A 20135-nucleotide genomic window follows, 5' to 3' on the forward strand; every position below is an offset into this window, starting at 1 on the left:
AGGCCGCGGTCGCTGGTCTGGGGGTGTCGAGCGTGAGGCGTGGGTCTCCCGTCTCCCCCCGCATGGCACCAGGCGGGGGGCAGAGTGTGCGGGGCGGGCGCTCCGCCCGCCCGACGCGCCGCTGTGGGGTGCGCGTCCTGACACTCAGCCGCCGTGTTGGCTTTTCGGGGCTCCATCCCATGCCCCCCTGCTGAGCCCACCCAGGTGCCCTGGGGCTGGACGAGCGGGAAAGGACCAGGCTGAGAACTGGGCACCAGACCTTTTATTTATTTCTCTGATAAGCTTCAGCAGGCCCGACAGCTCTGTGAGTGTGGGGAGGGCAGGTGTGAGGGCAGGTGTGAGCTTGGGTGTGAGGGGAGGCGGCGGCCCGGCAGGGCCTGCAGCCGGCCTCCGGCAGCTAAATGAGCTGCGGGAAGCCGTCGTGGCCCGAGTCGGCCCTGCTCTTGAAGATCTGCCTGGCCACCCGCACCCGCTGCCCATGCTCGTCCTCGTCCTCCGTCTCGCTCGACTTGCGGTGCGTGTGCTGGTAGATCACAGCGCACATGCCCGTGAGCCAGGCGGCCACGGTGCCCGCCGAGAAGATGCAGAAGCCGATGAGCAGCAGGAACAGGTAGTCCTGCTGGTCCAGGTGCGTGATGCACATGTAGCGCAGCGGGTTGCCCACCTGCGCGATGGGCCAGCCGGCCAGCTCCATGGGCGCCACGCACGTGGCGTTCGGAGCGTCTGCGGGGAGAACACAGGGCACGGCGCTGAGCGGCGGGGCCCGGGGCCGGGCGAGGCTGTCTCACCTCGCGAACGGCCCTCACCTGGGCCTCGTCGGAAACGCAGAGTCCCAGGCCCCACCCCGCACCTCCTGGGTCAGGGTCTGCGTCTTCACACGACCCCGGGTGCTCTGCGGGCACGCCGAGGCTGGAGAAGCTTCGCCCCCCACACTGCTGCCCGCCCCAGGCTTAGAGCTGCGTTCAGGTCCCCTCCTGAAAATGGCCTTTGATTCTTAGTGACCTCAAGGGACGGGAGGCTACAGCAGAAGTGGGAGTTTGGGAGCTTACGCGAGATTGCCACGCAGCGCCGACGGCACGGCCCTCCACCGATGTTCCCGTCTGCCTCGGCCTCCCTCCTCCGGACCCCCCCCCGCCCCCTCCACCTCGTCCCCTTCCCCTGTGCCTCAGCCCCCCAGGGACCTGTAAGGCCACCCCGGGGCAGCACATGCCACTCAGCTCAAGTCTGGGGAGGGACGAGCGTCCTTGACAATGCCGACGCCCCAAACCAGGAGGAGCGGGGCCCTCGGGGGGGGGGCACTCAGGGAAGCAGCCCCCATCCTAGTGGGGATGTGGGTGTCTCTGGCTGGTCACGTGGCCTACACAGTCCTGTTGAGCAGCTGACTCAGCTGCCTGCCTACTTCGCTGAGCACCTCCCCACATCGAGCCCCTGGACTTCAGGCTGTGACAGAAGAAAGTGGGCTCTGAGGCCAGACGGCCCAGGGTTCAAATCCACACTGTCACATGCTAATCTCGTAAACACTGGCGGGATCCCCGATTCTGCCTCCGGACCCATTTCCTCATCTTCCAAGCGTAGAGAATGGCGTCTCCTGTCAGAGGGTGAACTGGAGCCCGGGTGAGGGCACCCAGCAGGCATCCAAGAGCTTACACTCGGGGGCGACACCGGGCTCGAGGTAGCTATGACCGAGGCCCGGACAGCAGCTGCTAACTCCCGGGTTCTGACGACATGCCGCGTGACGGACAAACGCTATCTCGTGGGGACATGCCCCGGAGAGGGGGCGTGCATGGCAGCGGGCCACGCGCCGAGCGGGTGCGGGGAGAGCCTTCCCCGGGACTTCGCGGTGGCACTCAGACGCAAGGCGCTGGTCTCCATGGCGACCGAGGGAGCGGGGGGGTCAGGTGTGGACCGGGGCCAGGGCCAGGGGCGGAGAGGGTGCCAGCGTGAGCGGACGGGCGAGGCCGCGGTGGCTCGGGTGGCCAAAGGGGGCCGACCAGGCCCCGTGCTGAGCCCTGTCCAAGCGGGACACCGCTCCTGCCCCTGGCTTCTCGGCCAGCGTGCCTGCGGTAACAGACGCCCTGGGGACAGCTCTTGGGGGGCTGTAGACGGGAGGGGAGGCTGGTGCAGGGCTGTCACGTCAGTGGGGTGACGGAGGAGCCGGCCCTCGGTGCCAAGGGCGGACGGCAGCCCTCGGGGTGGCCCCGCCCCATGAGTGTCCTGGGGCCTCCACGCGGGTCACTGTCACAGGGCAGGAGCCCAGTGCCACCTCACCTCAGCGGGCCTGGCCCAGGGCCTCTGGGAGAGGCGCCAAGTGAGGGGCAGGGCGGACCCTGGCCGCCCCCGACTCTAGCCAGAGGGGGCTCGGGACATGACACGGGACACGGGACACAACAGGAGCCGCCAGAGGGGGCGGCGCCCGGGGAAGGCACACGTGGGGTTCTGCGGGTCTGGGGGCGGCGGCGGGTGGGGGGCGTCTCAGTCTATTTTTAAAAAGCTTCGGCTGTCAAGTCGAGGCTGAGGCGGCGGATGAGACGCAACATCAAACCCGCTTCCCGGCTTCGCGGCGTTACCCTGAGAGGAGCAATTAGGCAGCGGTTTCGGGGCGCTGCTTGGCGGCTCTGAAGTACGGGGCGTGGGCGGCTCTGTGGGGTGTTCTCCCCTCCCCCCGTCACTGTCACTGCCGACGGGCGGGCGGCTCTCCTCCCAGCAGGCCTCCTGTCTCTCCCGCTCCTCCTCCCTCCTCTCCCTGCTCGGGCCACTTCGCGGGCTCCTGCCGGCTTCCCGCCTTCCCTTCCGCCGGACGCCTCTCCCGGCCGTGCTCTGGCTCACGGTCCTCCCTCGACGCCGCCTCGGGCCTCAGAACCGCCCGCAGGCCACCCGGCCCGGCCTCCAGAGCGCCCAGCACCTGCCCTTCTGCCTCCCCCAGTCGTTAGACGACCTACTGTCCCCTGGTCACGTCGCACACTCGTCGAGCCGGCTGTGTCACGCTGCTCCTTCCCCGTCTGTGCCTGCGCGATCAAGTCCCTCCTGGCCTTGAAGGTCGCGTGGACGTGCATCGACCCCAGGAGCCCGTCCCACCTCCCCGTCCCCACAGCTCGGGGACATGTGAGCGTCCCCAGCCGGGACCTCGTCTGTAGCATCCCTCACGTCGCCGGCACCGCAGGGTGCTCGGCCTCCCGCGATGCTCGCCCTCCGGGAAACGGCTGCGCCTTGCCTCCCCGACGGGCCGGGCTTCCGGCTCTCGAAGGCGTGCTCGCTGTCGGGTCGTCGTCCCTGCTAAGAAGAGCTACCGGTCGCTACAGGGATTGCTTGATTTTTATCTGTTTGGGGGTTTTCCAACAGTATTGTCGTTGTTGAATTCTAGTTTAATTCTGCTGCAGCCAGAGACGTACCTTCCGTGACTTCCGTCCTTGGACGTTTATTGAGACTCTCCCGCACGGCCGAGCGGGACGTCCGTGCTGGCTGGGCGCGTGCGCTGCGTTCCGTCCGTGTTGCGTGCGCGGGTCCGTGGCCGTCACGGCGCAGTTTCACGGAGAAGTTCCGTATCTTTGTCGACTTTTTGTCCTCTCTGACTTTTATCGACTGTCGACTTTTCCGAAACGGCTGCCTCTTTGTCGCCGTGGGCCTCGCAGCCGCCTGTGAGTCGCCGGGGGCGGAGGGGGGGGTGCGCTGGTCGCCAGGTAAGACCTAAGAGCGCGTCTATCCGTCTGTCCGCTCCTCCCTGCAGCCCTGCCGGGCTGTGCTGCACGTCCCCCGAGGCTACGTTACCGGACGCGTAGGGAGGCGCAATGCCATCTCCTCCAGGACGGTCCCCCTCGCTCCCTGCCTCAGGCCGTGCTGCTGACCCCCGTCCACTTTGCCGGACGGCAGTGGCGGGGCCGTCTCTGGGTGACTGTCTGCGCCGTGCCTTGTCCCCATCCTTTCACCTCTGACCTTTCCGTGGCCGGATGCTTAAGGTGTGCTTCTGTCAGCGGCCTGCAGCGGCGCTGTTCGGGGTTTTGTTTTTCCTTCGCTCTGGCAAACCTTGTGCTTCCAGCAGCCTGCGACGTCCCACGTTAGACCAGGGTGTGGAGCACCCGCGTTTTCTCCTCCTCCCTTCGCTTTGCTTTGCTGCCTTCTGTCATTCCATTTCGTTTTCGTAAGCTTGTTAATTGTTCGTCCTTTTCCTAGTCTGGTACGATGACCAGAGAGCGTGGGCCCATCTACTGGTTCCGGGGTGCCTGGTACGTGCTGGGCGCCGTATGAGGTGCTATATACAGAATTAGTGTCTGCTCTTGACCACCCCGCTGGGCAGTTTTAAGGATGCCCATGCTGCAGAAGGAACGGATTGTTTAAAAGTCGTTCCCTCTGGCTCGCCCGATCGCTTCGCCTCTGACAGAGACACAACGGGCCGCCGTGCGGTCTGTGCACGGCCCACGTCAGGCTCCCTTCCTGTCGCAGGTGGGCGACTCGGCGCCACGTGGTCCATCACTCAGCCGGCTCCCCAGGCCTAGGGCATCCGCCCCAGTTAAAGCGTCCAGGTACGGTTACAGGTGTCGTTAATGTTTAAACTCTTCCTGCAGATAGTTCCTAAGGAAACGTAAACTGCCCCCTTATCCATTTCCACATTGGGCTGGAATCAGATGCTGGAGGGGTCGGGGTGGGGGCGAGAGTTTCTGTGCCCTGGAGCCGCCTGTTAGTGTGGGGGCCTGGGCAGAAGCCCCCCTTTCAGACACCAGCTTGCACGCGGCAGTTTGACGGGGAACCGCCCCTGTTCCCAGGCGGTCAAAGGGACTACAGCTCTGGGGTCTGCTGCAGGTGCCCGGGGCTTGGCTCGCAGGGGCGCAGGCAGCTCTGAGCCCCTGCACCAGCGGGCTTGCCCGGGACCCGGCTGGGCCACCTCCACGTTGCAGCCGTGCGCAGGGAGAGGACTCCTGTTCCCGTCACGGCCCCAGCACCCAGGGCAGAGTGCCACGCTTGCGGGAGCTGCAGGCACGTTTGTCGACTGAATGAAGGTGATGGGCTATACATACCCCCTGACGCGGGCTCGGCAAGGGGCAAGGGGTCCTGGGGAGACACAGGGCCACGGGGCACCAGCCCGCCCGTCGCCACCTTGGACTGCAGTACACTGAACGCACGCCGGCCCCTGCTCTTCTGGGGAGGCTCAGGGGGCCAAGGGAGCAGGTGGTCTCCGGGACCACACGGACAGGCAGGCCTCGCTCTGGGAAGGGCACCGCCTGTCCCGTGAGGCTGCAGAGCCCGATGGCGCCAGGGCAGGTGGGCGTGAGGTGCTGGGCTAGCTCTTGGAGAGGGGGAGCCGGGGCCAGGGTGCTGGGGAGGGGGGAGGCGCGGGCCGGGGGGCTGGCGAGGGGGGAGGCGCGGGCCGGGGGGCTGGCGGGGTGGGGGGAGGCGGGGCGGGGGGAGGCGGGGCGGGGGGAGGCGGGCCGGCAGAGCGGGGGCCGACCTTGGAGCCGGCAGTGTCCGGCGGCCCCCTCACTCGCTGGCCCTCGCCGCAGTGCCCCTGCCGTCAGTGGAGTCTGGTGACCTGTGTCCCTCCCGGGAATCTCGGGCTTCACACAGCCGCAGATGGCTTCGGCCTTGGGGGGCTGAACTGGGGCCGTGACCCTATGGCCGCAGCAGCACCGAATACAGGACAAAACGGCCTCCGGCGGGGACGAGCGTGTTCTCTGCTCCAAATGCTCTCAGAGTGACTTGGGCCTGGAGCAGCACGTGACCAAACCCACATGCTCCCTGCAGATGTCGCCGGCCTCGGCAGCCGTCCTGCCAAGGACTGCAATTTCGGAGGTGGCGCAGAGGGACCCTCTGACCTGACGCTACCCCCTCGCACCCCGCGGCCTGCCAGTTTCTGAATTCTCCCGGTTTCCATTTGTTCCCTGTCACATTGCAAATGCCCCTTGAGGAAAACATTTCACAACATGATTTAGCCACTAACGTCTCAGTGCAAATCAGGTTATTCGCGGCAGGAGCAGCCGCTGTGGGTCCGGAACACAGCCGTTGTCGCGGGGTTCGCAGAGCGTGGCCTGAGGCGCATCTGCGGAGACAGCACCCGGGATGGCCGTCTAGGACGCCGGGCCTCGGGTTCTGGTGCTCCTCCGAGTTTGAGAAGCCCCGGTTGAGCAGGGCGGCCCGGGAGGGGCGCGGGGCGCAGAGGCCCTTGGGGCGGGGGTCAGGGCGTGCAGGCGGCCGGGCCCTTCCGTCCAGGGTCCAGAGCTGCGTGAGTCCCTGAGCTCACCGCAGCCTGTCCCGAGAAGAGCTCGCTCACCTTTCGGGCAGCACTGATGATGGGCAAGTTCCAGTTCCGGCCGGGACGCGGGCCTCCTGCCCCCCGACCTCGGCCCAGGAGGAGCCCGAAGCTGCAGGTCTGTGTTCTCGCCGGCTCGCTCCCTCGGGGCGCGGCCGCCCGCACCTCGCGGCACCTCCCTTCCTGCTGGGACGTTCGGGTCCGCAGAGCGGTTCCGCGGACTCTGGGAGCGGGAGCGTCTTCAGGGCGCTCACGCTGGACGGCTTCTCAGATGAAGACCCAACGGCGCCCAAGCTCCTGCCCGTGAGGACAATTTTATCGTTTCTATGCAGTGCAGTGTGGTCGTGGGATCAGGAGGACGAGTCGCCCCCACGGCCTCTCTGTGGGGCGAACTTAGCCGAAGGGGCCCGAGGAAGGACGCGCCGTTGCCCGCGGCGCCCTTGCTTTGCCGCCTCCGGATTTCCCTCCCGGACCTCGACTTCCTCCGAGGGGCCGCAGCGTCGGGGGGCCGCAGCGCCGCAGGGCCGCCTCCGCTGATCGACAGGAGCTCTGAGCAGGGTTCGGCGCATTCGTATCATTCTGGCCAGCAGCTCACGTGTTTCTCGGGTTCCTCTTCAAGATCGGGGTGGTTCAGGGGACCCAGATGGGTGAATCTCAAAGATATTGGGGCAGAGGCGTCTGTCACGTTGTCCTCTTCAGACCCCCCCAGATCACACGAAGTAGGCGACTTCTTTCTCCCCAGGCCACGTCTGCCGCACGGCAGGACTGAGCTCCCCGCCCCCGTCCCCAGATCCCCCCCACCTGTCCGAGTCCCCCTGCCCCGTTTTCTCAGGGACTCGGACGCCGGGCCCTGCTGCCCGCCTCCCAGCGCCCTGGCCGTGTGCCCGCGTGCGCCTCTGCCTCAGGCCCTCCGCCGCCGCACGAGCCGAGCCTCCTGGGACCGCCGGCGGGCGCCGGCCACGCTCTCGGCGCCCCCTCTGCCCTTCCGCGTCCCCCGCCCGTTTGCGTGAGCAGCGCTCGTGGCGCGCGGGGCCTAACGTGGGTGGCAGCTCATCCGCACCCTCGCTTCGCCCCGACGACAGCTGTCGGCGGCTGGTTCTGTTCTTACGCCTGTCTGAGGGTGAGGGGCGAGGCGTCGGGGCGCCCCGGGGACAGTGGACGGCGGCAGCAACGGGCTCGGAAAGCTCCGGGGGGAGAGTCGAGGACCCGCCTGTGAGGCCGAGCTCCCGCCGGACGCAGTGGCGCTGGCGGCCGGTCTCCTGGGTCGTGCCCTCCTGCCCCTCCTGCGAGGCCGGCACCCCGAAGACTGAGGGGCCGTCCAGCCTTCCCCTCCCCCGCCCTCTCCTCCTCTCCCGCGGTCCGCGCGGCTCCCGGGTCCCGCCTTGTCCCTCTGACCTCCCCTTCCACGCATCGCCCTGCTGGCTTTTCTCCTGCCCGCGAGGGACTGAATTTCCTTCGAGATCCCGGGGACCTTTGGCCACTGAATGAAACCGATTTAAAAAGTTTACCGTTGAAGCACAGTGTCGCTCGCCCTTCGTAGTGATAGTAACGTGTCACACCCACGCATATCATTTGTATGATCGGCGGTGATGTTATCGTCCCCATTTTGTGGATCAGGACACTGAGGCTCTGAGAAGCCGTGACTTTGCCAAGGGCAGCTGAGGGGCATGTGCCGAGTCCGGGCCTAGAGCTCAGCCCCCTTGCACTCAGCCCAAGGCCAGGTCCTGCTGGGCAAGGATGCTCCCAGTCCCGCTCCGCGCCCGGCCCACCTCTGGACGTTACCTTTCCCAGAGCCGAGGGACCCGCCCTCAGACCCCCCTCCCCCCGGCACGCCTGTCCCGCGCTCACCTGGGTGGTTCAGATGGGTCACGATGAGGTAGATGGTGAAGTCCAGGAAGGAGCAGTTGCACCTCCATGGGTTTCCGCTCAGGTACAGGGTGTGCAGCGTGAGGAGGCCCTGGAAGGCAGCGTGGTCCAAGGTCTGCAGGCCGGTGTTCCTCAGGTCCAGGTACCGCAGGGAGCTGGTATTGGCAAAGGTGTACCTGTTCAGAGAGGACAGGTGCGGGTTGTTGGAGATGTTGAGGTGCACCAGGTTGCCGAGCACGGAGAAGCCGTACGGGGAGATCGAGGTGAGGTTGTTGGAGCTGAGGTCGAGGTAGATGAGCTTGGAGACGCCGACGAAGGTGTAATCCATCAGCTCGCCGATCAGGTTATCGTGGCAGTCCAGGTACACGAGGTCGCTGAGGAGCCCCAGTTCCATCGCTGGCAGAACCATGATGGCGTTGTCGTTCAGGTAGAGCCTGCGGGTGTTGAGGGGGATGTCGGGGGGGTACTCGGTCAGCCGCATCCCTGTGCAGGTCACTTCCTGGACTAGACACTGGCACTGGCTTGGGCACTTCGAGCCCGAAACCAGCCCCATTCCGAAGGAGAAGAGTAGCCAGCCCGGCCCGGGGCCCGACGCCAGGGACATGGCAGGACACCACGGCGCACGGCCCTCCTGCCGCCGTCCTGCGGGAGGGCCGGCCAGCGGCACTGTCCCTCCGACCCGGAGGCGGCCGCGGGGCGGGCGCTGGGAAGAGCCGCTGCTCCCCGGCTCCGGGCGAAGCAGTTTCCGTTACGGGAGAAGCGAGTGGGGGCTGAAACGTGAGGCGGGCGCCCCGCCGGGCGGCTCTGCCGGCCGCGTGCTCCCGGACCGCAGCTGGACGCCGGCCCGCTTGGCAGCTCCGAAAGGTCTCACCCTCGCCCTGCGCTTGCAAGTGAAGGAGAGCCAGGGGCGAGCACATGACGATGACCTTGCCGGTTGGCACCTTTGTGATGTCAGCAGCCTCAGGAGACGGCCGGGCTGCGGGGAGGGGCCCCGCCTACCCGTCTGTGCGGCGTGGGGCGCGGGTGTTTGTGTGTCTCGGTGGGCCGGCTGTCCCTGAGGGCGCACATGTGTGTGCGTGCGTGTGTGTTGGGGAGGGGGGGCTAGCTCCCCCCTGCAGACCAGCTCGGATCGGACCCCCTGACTCATGGGCCAACCCCCTCCTTTCCTGATGTGCGGTGGCTTGTCTAAGGCCCTTCCTCAGAGGGGTCTTCTTCTTGGGAATTGAGTTTGGCTGGCTGCCATGTTTTTTGGGGGGGCGGGAGGCGCCTCTGGAATGAGCCGGGGGGTTCCTCTGGCTGCCTTGGGAAAACAAACATGGCCTGGTATTTTTAAAAAACATTTGAACAACTACAAGCTGCTCCCCGTAAAACAAAACCCAAACGTATACAAAAAAACCTCACCGATGATATACACCATTTCTTGCCGTTGACATCTCCTAGGACTTTTAAAATGGTGAGTATGTCTCTGGTGCCTCCGGGGTGAATTTGTGTTCACAAACTCCCTCACAGGTGACGGCGGGGGGGAGTCCCCTTATGAGTTAGGATGCCTGGCTCCTGGAGGAAGGCTCGTGGGGGCGAAGTGAAGAAAAAGCATCTCGGGAATTAGAACTTACATTTTGTGGAAAACCAGGTTTCGTTCTCTAAAACATTCGTATCTAACCGAGTCGTGGACCTCGGCGAAGTGAGGAAAGCCGGCCGGGCTCAGCTCGGCGCCCGGCCGGGTGGGGAAGGAGTGGACGACACACGACTGTCCCTGGTGCTTTGTCCCCTAGCTTCTCTGCCAAGGGAGAGGTTCGTGCACGCTGCTGGCGGTGTGGCTGGGTAGCTGTCGCTCGGTCGTGTTGACTTATTCAGCATTCCTCGGGCGACGGGCCACGAATTAAGATGATGACTTAGGAGTATTTACCAAATTGAAAGTGACCTTATTAGAGCAGAAAATTCAAGCACTTAAAATAATGACCCCTGTGATAACTGTGCTCACTGGGGCAGGGTTTTATTGACGGGGGAGTCACCCTTTCCCGATAATTAAAAAAAATAAAAGTTCCTGGCCGGGTGTCGCGTGATGGATTGCCGTGAGAGGAAGCCGGCACAGGGCGCCGGGGAGCAGGTGGCGTCCTCCTGAGCTCTGCCCTGGGCGGGCGCGCGAGGGCAGACGTGGGCCAGGCGCGCGCTGCCGGTGTCCTTAGCGGGCTGGCGCCGGCGACAGAGGCAGGTCGCTCGGCTGCCACGGGCTTCAATGCCTCCGCGCCCTTCCTTGCCGGACGGCTCGCTCCAAACGCCTCTCCAGTCCCCAGACTGCAGGGGCAAAAGGCCAGGCCAGTGACCGTGTGACGGGCCTGGTCCACACACGCCCCCTCGCCGTGGCCTGCCGTTTCCCCGGCTACGGCTGCCACGCTCCCCTCTGCGCCCCTGCGGGCCACATCGGGTTCTCTGAGGTAGAGCCCTTCGCTGTTGCCCCGGTAACAGGATGATTAAACCGAGCTCCAGCCCGGGGAGTGTTTGTGCCTGGCAAGGTAACTTCTGGCGCATCTGGCCTCTTCGTCCCCACCCCCACGCCTCACCCAGGCCCTGCACCTCGCGCCTCTACCCGCGCCCTCTCTCCCCCTGGCCTCGGTGCCCCCTGCCCACCCTGCCCGCTGGGGCTGTCCCCAGCTCTGTGGCACACCGCCCTGGGCTCAGAGCTCCCGTGGTGACCCCCCCCCAGCCCCCCATCATCCCTGCCGGCCACAGTGCTGCCCCCTTCGCAGAGGCCATGGCCGCGGGGCGCCGAGGGGGCAGCCGAGGGGAGGAGGCCGCAGAGGGCCTGGCGGCGGACTGGCGTTGAGGGGGCCGCACCGGCGGCCATCCGGCGCATGGGTTTGGGGTCAGACTGTCTGGCATCTCCTCTCTCCCTAGTACCGTGTGGCCCTGGCAAGTGTCGGGGCCTCTCTAAGTCTCCCTCGCCCACGTGCGAAACGGAGACGGCAGGACCTGCCCGTGAGGTGAGGTCTCCTGCCCCATCTAAAGCGCTTAGCATCCAGACGTGGGCGCGCACCCACCGCGGTGGCGGCAGAGGGGGCGGGAGGGGGCGGAACGAGATGCGGGGGAGCGGAGAGCCGGGCCCTGAGCCTGGCGCACTGCGGGGGGCGGGGGCAGTTCGCGGGAACCGACGACGCGCTCATTTCAGGGCTCATCGAGTGTGACGTGTCGCAGCTCGCCGTCACTGGTTCTGTGGCAGGCAGTGCGCTGAGCACGTCCACGCGCCATCTCACGTAGCCGCCACAGCCTCCCTTGGAGGCGCGCGCTGGTACCACGCGGCGCGGTGACGTGACGGGCCCGCAGAGAGTAAGCAGCAGAGCTGGGATTTGAACCCAGGTCTGTGTCCCCAGAGGCTGCACACCCTGCCTCCTGAATGTCTTTCCTGTGGGTGTGCGGCCGGCCCTGCCGCGTGCGTGTGTGTGTGTGTGCGCGCGCGCGCGCTGTAGTGCGGGAGGGTCTCTGGTCCGCATGGCTTTCTGCCCCCCACCCCGCCTGGGGTCCCCGTTTGTCAATTTGGCCCCAGACTCGGGCACTCCCTTTGTGGCGCATGCTCTCCGAGCTCGTGCTCGCGTCTCCCTATGGCCTTCTGGCCTCATTGCAAATCCACCCCCGCCCCCCCCCCCCCCCCGCCTCCCCGGGGCGAAACCCGGGGAGTCTCAGTCTGCAAGCGGTTAGCATCTCAGAGCCTCAGTTTCCTCCTGAACAACTTAAGCAGTTGCAGAATTACCGCGAGCATCGAGGGAGACAGAGAGCGGCCGTTTCTGGTTTCTCCTGGCACTCCCAGGGCCGGGGCAGGAGGGGCAGAGGCCAGGTGCTCCTGACTGAACAGGTGACCCGCCCAGGGCACGTGCTGACCTGTATGATGCAGGCCCCGCCTCTTTCCTCCAGCTCTGGAAAGAGCTCTGCTCCCTTCCCCACGTGTCCTCTGTCCTGGGGGGGGGGGTCACCCTACCCTAGTGTGTGACAGGGATGACTTCCTTTAAACCTTTGGGATCAGCTAAATGACAGCAGAAGGACTGGGTTCTGGCGCTGGCGTTGGGTGTTGGCCGTCCACCAGCGTGCGTGGAGGGGGCGGGGCAGGGGCGGGGCAGGGGCGGGGGGAGGGGCTAGGGCGGAGACTGGATCACGTTCCCTCCACAGACTTTCTCCAGGGTGGGGAAGGATGCCCTAAGACCCCTGGGACACGGGGTCCCCTGTAGTACATGGAGCTCAGACGCCACGGTGTGCTGGTGGCGCAGGCGGGGCCTCTAGGAGGAGCCCTGGGCGGGAGGGCGGAGCCCCTCGGTGGGATCGGTGCCCGCGTAAGGGACCCCAGAGAGCGCCCTCGTCCCTTCGGCCGCGTGAGGACCCGAGAAGTTCGAGACCCGGCAGGGGCCGTCACCCGACCTCAAACTTCCAGCCTCCGGATCTGGGAGAAGCTCGTTGTCCAAGACGCTCGGCCTGCGGCGCTTTCTCGCAGCGGAGGCGCAGACGGCGGCGCTGGGGCACGAGGCGTTGGGTTCGAACAGGGGTTTTCTGTTCTTTTAACAACAGTGCTTCAACACGGCAACTTTGAAATATCCCCCCTATCGTTCTGGGCGCCTACACTGCCAAAAGCCTGAACATGGATTTCAGTTCTATTTAATTAAGACCGAAGCCTATAAAAATACACACTCAGTACTCACAGTACACCCCTGACTTGTTCCCTGTGAGCATAAACAGGTGAGATATCTTTTCGAACTCAGAGTTCTGAGGTAACTGAGATCAGTTGCCATAGAGAGAGAGACAGAAATGCATTAAAATGTAGCATTTTTCCGTGTTTAGGAAATTCATCTAATTAATAGGGCCATCACGTCAGCCCAGACCCAGATGCCTATTAATGTGTGGGGCGCACGAGGCGGAGTGAGCCGCCTCTGTCGGGGGAGCGTTCTGGCGGCTCCACCCACAGCCTGGTGACGGGGTAGCTCGCCGCTGTCCCGTGTGGGGCTGTCCAGGCTTCTGGTCCTCACCTGTCCTGCTGGAGGAAACGAGTCGATGGCATTACGTTGCCAGTTGCTAGTATGCGTTTGCGGCGTTACAGAGGTGTTCTGAAGGGAGGCATGACCCGGCCGTCTTCTCTGTGCTGCATGTAAAGATTCCGGTGTCCCGGGAGAACTGGGACGCCTCCTCATTGGCCGCGAAGGAAGCGAGGCCTCGGAAAGTGAGCCGGCGTGCATGGCCGAAGGCTTCGCCTTCTTCTGAGGACTGTCCCCACCCAAATGCCTCGTAGAAGCCATGAGTGTTTTAGAACTCCCTCACGAGGTGTGGCCATGAGAGAAAGAGAGAGGAAGGAACTCAGAGGGACCTCGATGATCTTCATTTTCAAATAAAATCTTTATGAGCCTAAAACCATTTTTCGTTGTTCTACTTTTTGCAAAACCATGCAAATTGTAGACAAGTATAAAGAAGAAAATAAAAATAATGTGTATAAAGAAGAAAATAAAAATAATGAGCCGCCACCCACATCTCGGCGCACTTCGGGTGCGTCTGCCGCGCAGATGCTGGCGCGCGCCCCTCGGCTCTCCTCGGACACCTGCCCTGCAGCTCCCTGCTCCCTTGGGACTGGCCTCGGCCCCCGAGCCAGCGTCTCCTGTTCCAGACGAGGCCCCAGCCCGTGACCAGCCAGGGTCGTGCCACACAGGCTGGCCGTTTTCCCAGAAGTTTCCCCTCAGAGTGCCGTTTGCTTTTTACTTGGCTTCGTGACATAGAAAAGTTTTACGTTTTCGTGTAGACTGATCTGTTACATTCTTTTGTGGTTTCTTCCAGGGCTTTTATGCCTGAAAGCCGTTCTTCGTCCAGAGACCAGGCAAATCTTCAACAAAATTCTCTCCTGCTCTTAATAGTTTCGGTTTTTCACATTTAACTCTTTCGTCCCTGTGAGGTTTATTCCGTTTCGCGGCGCCCCGTGAGGGACCTGGGTGAGTGACTCCTGCTTTTCCCGGCCCACTGGTTGGCCGACCAGGTGAGTGTCTCGGCCTCTTTGAACTTCCGTTTCCGTGTTCAGAGGACAGCGTAAACCCTGCTTCACCGGGTTAGGTCGAAGACCACGCGACCCCCAGGTCAGGGACGTGTGAGCGTTTGGCTCTGGAAGTGGCGGTTTTTGCCATTGTCATCCAGCCAGAAACGGGGTGGGGATGAGTGCCCAGCTGGTGTGGCCTTAGATTCCCACACAGCGAGGCTCCTTGGACCCACAGGAAGATCCTGGGACACCGTGGATGAGTTCAGGGTAAGCCGTTCGCAGCGAGGGCAGCTCAAGAGCGCACGCTTCGGGCTGAGGCGCCAAGGAGGACAGAGTCTGGACTGGGTCGGGGTGGTGACGGACCGGCCCGGGGCCAACGCCTTCCATGAGTGGGCAGTGCCTGATGAGGGCAGCACTTAGTTAGTCTTCTCTGGGGTCCTTAAGGACCACAGTGAGGACGGGGCTTCGGGAATCACGTAAGTGGCCGGAGCCACGCGGTGGGCGCGGGACGGGCTTCTCCAGCATGCACTGCGTTTGGGAGCCGGCGGGGCCGAGGCTCAGAGGGAGAAGCATGGGGCGCCGACTGGGATGCAGACACGTTCCCGGCAGCGAGGAGTTCCAGCTGCCTCGTCCCGGGGTGTTTTCGGGCGCTCGGCGGAGTCGCGCGGGCGGTGCCGGGTTGCGCCGCGCCGCCGAGCGCGGAGCAGAGACGCGGCCTTGGGTTTTGGTATCACCGAGCCTCCCTGTTCGGGACGCGTTTCTGTCCGCGACGGGGATTTGTTGGGGCCTCTCGAAAGGAGGCGACTCGGAGGGTCCTTGTCCCTGGGCGAAGATGCAGATAACGTGGCCTGGCCGGGGACGCCCGTTCGCGTCCTTCCTCGACGCCGGCGCGGCGGGGCCGCGTGTCCCTTGCTGACCGAGAGCCCGGCCCCCGCGACACCCAGCCCCCGCGACACCCGGCCCCAGCCCCTGTGCGAGGCCCCTCGGAAGCCCTGCCCGCTCCCCTGTCTCCAGTGATCGCCCCGAGTCCGAGTTCCTCCTCCAGCGACAGTCACGCCTGGGCTCACTTGGCACCGGGAGGCTCTGGCATGAAGTCGCTCAGTGTTTTGGGGCACATGTTCGGATCCCCAGCCGCAGAGCGTGCCTCTCGTTGTCCGAGACCTCGCCTCCTGTTTCCTTGTCACCCCCCAAGAGCGCTGGACAACCCAGCCCCACACCGGGCACCCAAAGGTGGTGTGATAACGTGAGGACTTTTAAGGATTCGATGAAGCTCATTTTCGGGTCCATCGCGGCATCTTATTCCCCCTGCGATGCTAACGAAGGCAACGCCGGGTTCGGGGACAGCGGCTGGGAGCCCTGAGCGGCTGGCCAGGGCTCCTTCTCCGGAAATCTGCTGACCGAGGTGGCGCAGCCTGTCCTCTTCGTGCGGGCCGCGCGTGGGACACAGTAGGGACACCGCTGAGTTCGAGACAGCCTGATGGATGTTGTAACAGAGGCACGTGCAGGGGCCGACGGGAGCCCAGAGAACGGGCATCACAACGAGGCTGGGAAGACTTCCCGGAGGAGGCAGCGCTTGTCCTCAGTTTAGACACAGAAAACAGAGGAAAGATTTTGTGGATGATCACCGCCTGAGTCAGGAAAGGGTGTTTGGGAAAAATTAGGAACTTTGCTAAGATAAAGTTTTTTTTAAAAAAATTTTTTTTTTAAACAAAAAGCATTGGGAAATCAAGGGGCTTTAATTACAACTGCCTCACGAGCAGGGTTTGAAAGGGAGTGGGAGGCTCACGGGAACCTTAATTGCCGAGAAAAGTTAAGAGGAGAAATATGACAGAAGCAATGTGTCTGTATGTATGTCATGTCTGATTTGTCACTTTTCTAGACAGGCACTTGCCTCCTGCCTTTTTCTAGGTGAGAGGGGAAAAAAAAGAAAGATCCTTCAGCTTCTGAGGCGAAGATACCGTTGAGGACAGAGAAGTGGGACCTGGAAACACTCCTTTTCCTTTTAGGGAAGAAAAAGGCCGTTTCTGGCTGCCTCGCTGTCAGGCAGAGGCATCTGTGCCGTGCCGGCGGGCGTGAGACGCCGGAGGAGTCCTGGGTCAGGCCGGATAATTTCTCCCTTCCTTTAGAAAATAAAAAGCAGCTTGCTCGGTTTCTCTTCCAATTTATTCTTGTGGTTTTCCATTCCTTCGGAAACCCAGGAGGATGCTTGTTTTACGAGCTTTCGTAGGCCAACCCTTCTGTCTTCAGAGAGGCCGTCCTTGTGGGTGTTAAGCTGGGTCCTTCAGATGAATGCGGGATGCAGGGAAGCGTGACCGACGGTAGGGCGTTCGCGGCCTCTGGTTTGTAACGCGGCTGCCTGTGGAAGGCATCTGGAAAGGTCATAAGTCACAGGGCGGCCAGAGCACAGCCTGCAGATGTCAAGGCAGAGCAGTGACCGGTCGTGAAGGACGGAGCTGGACCCAGCGTCCCGGGTCGTCCCCACGGGAATTGCTAGAGAGGGGGCAGGGTCGAAGGACGGCGTTTTCATAACTTGTAGAGCGCAGACGCGTCAGCAGGAATAGGTCTGCTGGGACCCCGAGGGGCGTCAGTGCGGCCGAGGACGAGGCGGCTCCACGCACAGGTGGGGTGGATTAGGTCACCTCCAGGGGTCTGACTCTGGCTTTGATCCCACGACTCGGAAGGACTTAACGAGATCTTATTCACGGGCTCTGTCTAGTGTCTCACAGGCCAAGGGAGTCCTTGGAGGGATATACAATGTATTTATATGTATTACTATATTTGAGATATATATGTATGGAAGTTCCCCCGAGCTTTACTAGTTTACATTTCCATAGTACTTTACAAGTCTTGGGAGTCTAATCCCTCAGATCCTGTTGATCGTCTGTTGCCACGTGACGCTGTGTAACAAACAGCTTTGAAATCTCCGTGGCGCACACGTGTTTATGGCGCACACGTCCGGAGGGTTGCTGGGTGGCTCTGCTGATCTTGGCGAGGCTGCGCTCGCACGGCAGGCGGTCGGCTGGCTGTCAGCTGCTCCGGGGTGGCCTCCGCGGAGATGACTTGGCTGCCTCAGCCCTGAAGCCCGGCTCCTGTCCTCCTCGGAGCTAACCCAGGCATGTTCTCATGGTGCCAGAGAGGTTAATGGGGGAGGCACGAGAGAGCAAGCCAGAGGTGTGTCTGTCTTCTGTCACTTAGTGAAGCCAGAGATCCTAACCACGAAGTTAGACGGTTAGACACGGATTGCATCGGCGCACGCTAAACGCACTAGCACCTGTGAGCTCGCTAGCAGAAGGGGCCAGGATGACTGGGAAATGAGACGAGAATTCCATTCGGCTTAATGGAGACACCCTGAAGGTCACCTGTGCGCCCGGGGCACACTCTGCCCTTGGGGGTGGAACTTCTGGGCTGTGGTCTGGAATCCAGAGCCAGGTGTCCACTGCTGGCTTCCCGCCCCAGGTCAGCCACAGCTTCCCATGGGAGCATGCGGGAGGCCGGGCCGCCGAGAAGCGGGAGGAGGCGATGGGTCTTTTGGAGCATTGCACAAGCCGATGCGTCCACGGGCGCCATGCTGCGCCCCAAGCCCGCTCTGTGGACCCCGCCACGCCCTGGGGGGCCAGCGTAAGGGGACAGTGCTGAGCCCCACAGACGGAAGGCAGCGGTGTGGAGCAGGCCTGGGATTGAGAAGGGGCCCCCACGAAACTCGCGTTCCCGAGTCTTGAGAGGCAGAGGAGGAGCGGTCCTCCCTGGGGAGCTTGGGGCGGTGGTTCTCGCGTGAGCTTCTGTCTCTGTGACGTGGGGTGCTGGTCACGGGGCCGTGCCTCAGCTCCGTCCCCACTGGCGGCGACGGTTCAGGGGCGAGGCAGCCTTTTGCGTGGCGTCGCAGAAGTGTGTGGATTTGGTTGGTCTGCTAAAAGCTGGAATTAAGTATTTGAGTTGGACACAAAAGGACCTACTGAGCGCCTCCCATGAGCGGAGGGCAGGGCCGGACACTCTGTTGGCTCCGGTGCGCGTCCCGGTGTGACCAAAACGGGTCTGGGCCTCGCTTCCCAGAGATGCCCCTGCCGGGGTCTGAACAGGGCCCCGTGGCCCCCGAGTCTCGCGGGCCTGTCCTCGGGCGACGATGACGTAACTGGCCAGGGACAGGCTGTCGCGCCCGGCAGAGGACAACGTCTCAGTGTCGAATGTGCGCGTGAATCGTCTGGGCATCTTGTTAGAGTTCAGAATCCAGTTCGTGCAGCGGGTCTGGGAGGGGGCCCGGCATCTGCACGGGTGATGCCCCCCAGTGATGCCGACTTGTTATTCTGGGGAGCCCTTTTCGAGCGGCCCGGCTGTGGGGGGTACGAGGGTAAGGCACGAAAGCGTGGTTCCCACTGGGGGAGCTCACCGCCAAGCGCAGAGGCCAGCGCGTCTCTGCCTGAGCCGTCCCCGGGAAGACTCAGCCGCGCCACGGGCCACGGGCGACGACACCCCACCTGCTTTGGGGCGTGTTCACAGCGACGCCCAGACACAGCGGCGCGTGCGGCTTGCGATGAGCTGCTTTGCAGGACGGAAAAGTACATTGCTCATTTGATGCACATGTTCCATCCCACATGGTTAATGTCTTCAGAAAAGACGTTGCCACTACGGAGGCACGTTCGCATTTTCCAGGAAGCTTGCCGATGCGGAACCCTCATTTCCGGACACTGCGGGGGATCTGGGCGCTCCGAGTGTGGCGCCCGGGAGCCGCGCAGCTTCATTGCCCGTTACCAGGGGTAATGCTTGCCTTTTAATGGCGGGCGTCACCATCTGGAGCTGGGAACCAGAGCCTGGGGCTCGGGGAGAGAGCACGCCTTCTCCACTGGGTCCCAGGCAGGGGTCCACCTGCCGCCTCGCCCCGCCTGCATCCCACACCGCCAGCATCCTTCGCCCCGCCTGCATCCTCCGCCCCGCCTGCATCCTCCACCCCGCCTGCATCCCGCACCGCCAGCATCCTCTGCCCCGCCTGCATCCTCCACCCCGCCTGCATCCCGCACCGCCAGCATCCTCTGCCCCGCCTGCATCCTCAGCCCCGCCAGCATCCTGCACCACCAGCATCCTCCACCCCGCCTGCATCCTCCGCCCCACCTGCATCCTCCGCCCCGCCTGCATCCCTGGCACCAGGCTGCCAGGTGCACAGGAACCATAGACAGATGTGACGTTAGTTCTGCTTCAGGAAGAAACAGCAGCAGCACAAAAGACCACGGAACTTGGGCTCAGGGACCGCTGTTTCCACTTCCCCGTTTAGCTTTCTCCTGACCCGAGCAGATATTCCCAAAGTGGCTTTCCACTTGTGTCCCCTCTCAGCCCCGGCGACCCTGGCTTTGCTGTCGGCATGTGACGTGCTGGGTGACAGGGTATTGCTGTTCTCCCAGCCCTCGGGGTGCATTGGGTTGGAGCACCTGAGTCTCCTTAGGAGAGGTGGATGGGGCTCGGGCCCCTAGTAACCACGGCAACCGTGCACACCTCCCAGTGGCTCTTGGAGGCCTCCCCAGACGTGGCCCACACCCGTCTCTTTCAGCTCCCCCGCCCGGCACCATGCACAAGGGCAGGGTTCTGGGACCGACATGTGGGGTGGTTCAGGCCGACCCGACTGCCTTTCTCTGGTCCCCTCACAGTCAGCACCCCACGGGGGAGCTGGGAAGGGGTGAGGGCAACATGAGCGAAAGAGCTTGCCAAGGAAATAAAAGGGGTGATCACTAAAAACGGGAGACACCAGCTGGTCACGGTTGGGAAGACGCTCAGCCCGCGGCGTGGGTGGGTCAGCGGTGGTCTGCTAGAGAGGGGGAGTTTCCAGCAGGGTTTGGGGCGGAAATGGGCGAGACTCAGGGCTCCAACAAAAGGGGGTGTTAGTGGTGCTTCGCCAAGCTCTGTATTGTTCAGGGGTACAGTGGGGGAAGGTACGGAGGCAGAGCCTAGGGGACAGCGTATCGGGGGCCTTAGGTTTGGGGTTTGCACTGCCAGCTTCCCTGTGCATGTGCTCTGGCCACCGAAACCCAGATGGGCTGTTCGTGTGACTCC

At 63.5% G+C, this 20135-nt stretch overlaps 1 protein-coding gene across 1 annotated transcript; it reads right to left on the bottom strand.

Moving 5' to 3' along the window:
- Nucleotides 1–397: 397 nt before the first annotated feature.
- On the bottom strand, nucleotides 398–8708 carry LRRC52 (leucine rich repeat containing 52). Its single transcript, XM_016148565.2, has 2 exons — nucleotides 8087–8708; nucleotides 398–723 (listed from the first exon to the last, which is right to left on the bottom strand). The coding sequence occupies exons 1-2, from the start codon at nucleotides 8706–8708 to the stop codon at nucleotides 398–400; spliced, it is 948 nt and encodes a 315-aa protein (XP_016004051.2).
- Nucleotides 8709–20135: the final 11427 nt, after the last annotated feature.

This window comes from Rousettus aegyptiacus, unplaced genomic scaffold, assembly GCF_014176215.1.
Source record: "Rousettus aegyptiacus isolate mRouAeg1 unplaced genomic scaffold, mRouAeg1.p scaffold_m13_p_17, whole genome shotgun sequence".
NCBI lineage: Eukaryota > Metazoa > Chordata > Mammalia > Chiroptera > Pteropodidae > Rousettus > Rousettus aegyptiacus.